Source organism: Aplysia californica, unplaced genomic scaffold (genome assembly GCF_000002075.1).
Source record: "Aplysia californica isolate F4 #8 unplaced genomic scaffold, AplCal3.0 scaffold00286, whole genome shotgun sequence".
Taxonomy (NCBI): Eukaryota; Metazoa; Mollusca; class Gastropoda; order Aplysiida; family Aplysiidae; genus Aplysia; species Aplysia californica.
This window is the reverse complement of record NW_004797556.1, coordinates 349,255-350,847: the sequence shown is the minus strand read 5'-3', so window position 1 is coordinate 350,847 and position 1,593 is coordinate 349,255. Positions and strand designations below refer to the sequence as shown.

At 41.6% G+C, this 1,593-nt stretch overlaps 1 protein-coding gene across 1 annotated transcript in view; it reads left to right on the top strand.

The window, feature by feature from the left end:
• Positions 1-297: 297 nt before the first annotated feature.
• The window catches only part of LOC101861292, a gene marked incomplete in the record, with an annotated part of 116,052 nt that continues 114,756 nt past the window's right edge, over positions 298-1,593 (top strand). The window contains 1 exon segment of the mRNA XM_005101510.3: positions 298-424. Within this exon segment, the coding sequence (XP_005101567.2) occupies positions 385-424 (40 nt within the window).

The following is a 1,593-nucleotide window of genomic DNA, read 5'->3' as shown; positions in this document are numbered from 1 at the left end:
TAATTATTTTTCTAGTTGAACAGTATAACAGCACATGGGCTTGCATTGGATAATGATGTTTTTCATTACTGCCTTGTAGAATGGAGAAAAGTCTTCCTGATAAGACTCGGACGGCCGGTTGTAGCACACCAAGTCTTCCCAATCTTCCTGTGCTTACTTTTTTTTTACCCTTGTCTTGCAGAAAGGAATCCAGCGGAGTAGACAACTTGTTCGAACGCGCTTGGAAATAAACTTCGATCGCTCATTCCGGGGCCATTGTGTGACGAGCAGCCGATGACGAAAGATGCCAGTCGGGTCGTTCGACGCATGCGTTAGATCCCAGTCTTCAAGCATCAACACTGCCTCGCATTCGCTGATAACTAGCCCGGTCGTCTGGTAGGCAAGATGTCGCGGCGAAAGCAGTCTAGACCTCGGCCAGTCAAAGGTAAGGAGAAGTTTCGTTTTCGCTTACAACTTGCTTTTATATTATGTTGACTACTTTTCTGTGTAAAAATCCGATCGCTAATGTACTTGTTATTCATTACCAAGCATCATTTCATCAGTAGATTGTTGTTTACTCCTCAATTTTGTTTTGTCTCTCGGGAAGTTACATGGCTTCTTCGATGGGCCCGCGACGTTGCTACTTTCGGTTCCGATAAGGCGATCGAGGGAACAATTGTGCTGATAGGAGGTGGGAGGGACTTGCGGTGTGCGGTTCCAGCCAATGGCTGAGAGGGGTGCCTTTAGGTGGTGGTGCCTGTTGAAACACCTCGTGTTCATCGATCTGGTGCTACCGATTGCACACCATTGACACTGCAGAACAGAGCCACTCTTTACTGTTGCAGATCCTTCAAAAATGTGTCAGTTCAGCTGTGTCTACTTTTTTCTGACTTTTTTTTTGTGTTGGTCTTTCTATCGTTTTGCCTTTCAGTGCGCTCTTCGTTTTATATGGCTTTTTTGGGTCGTATTTCCTTCTGGTTATGTTTTTAATGTTTTACAATTTCTATCGTATTAGTCATTAATTTCGCCATGGCCTTATTCATCCTACGTGGTTGACGAGCGTGAAAATCAGTATTATTGTACCTCATCCCCATCTTTATAATTCATGTGCATAATGGTAAATGCATGTATATTGAAGACAAACCTTGGATTAGTGTGAATTCAAAGTTTTTATCAATTTTGCGGAGTGTAATAACATTGCATAGATTGCAAAGTTAAAACGTGTTTACGTGTTGGCAAAGTTTTCTTTTTCATAGGGGTATAAATTGAACTTTATCTCAGAAGACGAAGGCTTGGCGTTTAACAATAAAGATTCTAATTTCTATTATACTTTGACTCTGCTTTGGATTTAGGCGCTGAAATAAAAGAGCTGTCATGCCATGTTGAGTTGTGAGGAAATAATTATTAGTCAGACTTATTACTGCCCTGAATGTCTGTACTGCTTTGTTGAAAATACAAAGATGATTTCGATAAGAAGGAGGAGACGGAGAAGGAAGTAGAGGAAGAGGGGCCGGAGGGAGAGGGGCAAAATGAAACAGGAGAAGCATAGTAAGAACAAAACAAGAAGAAGAAGAAGAAGAAGAAGAAGAAGAAGAAGAAGAAGAAGAAGAAGAA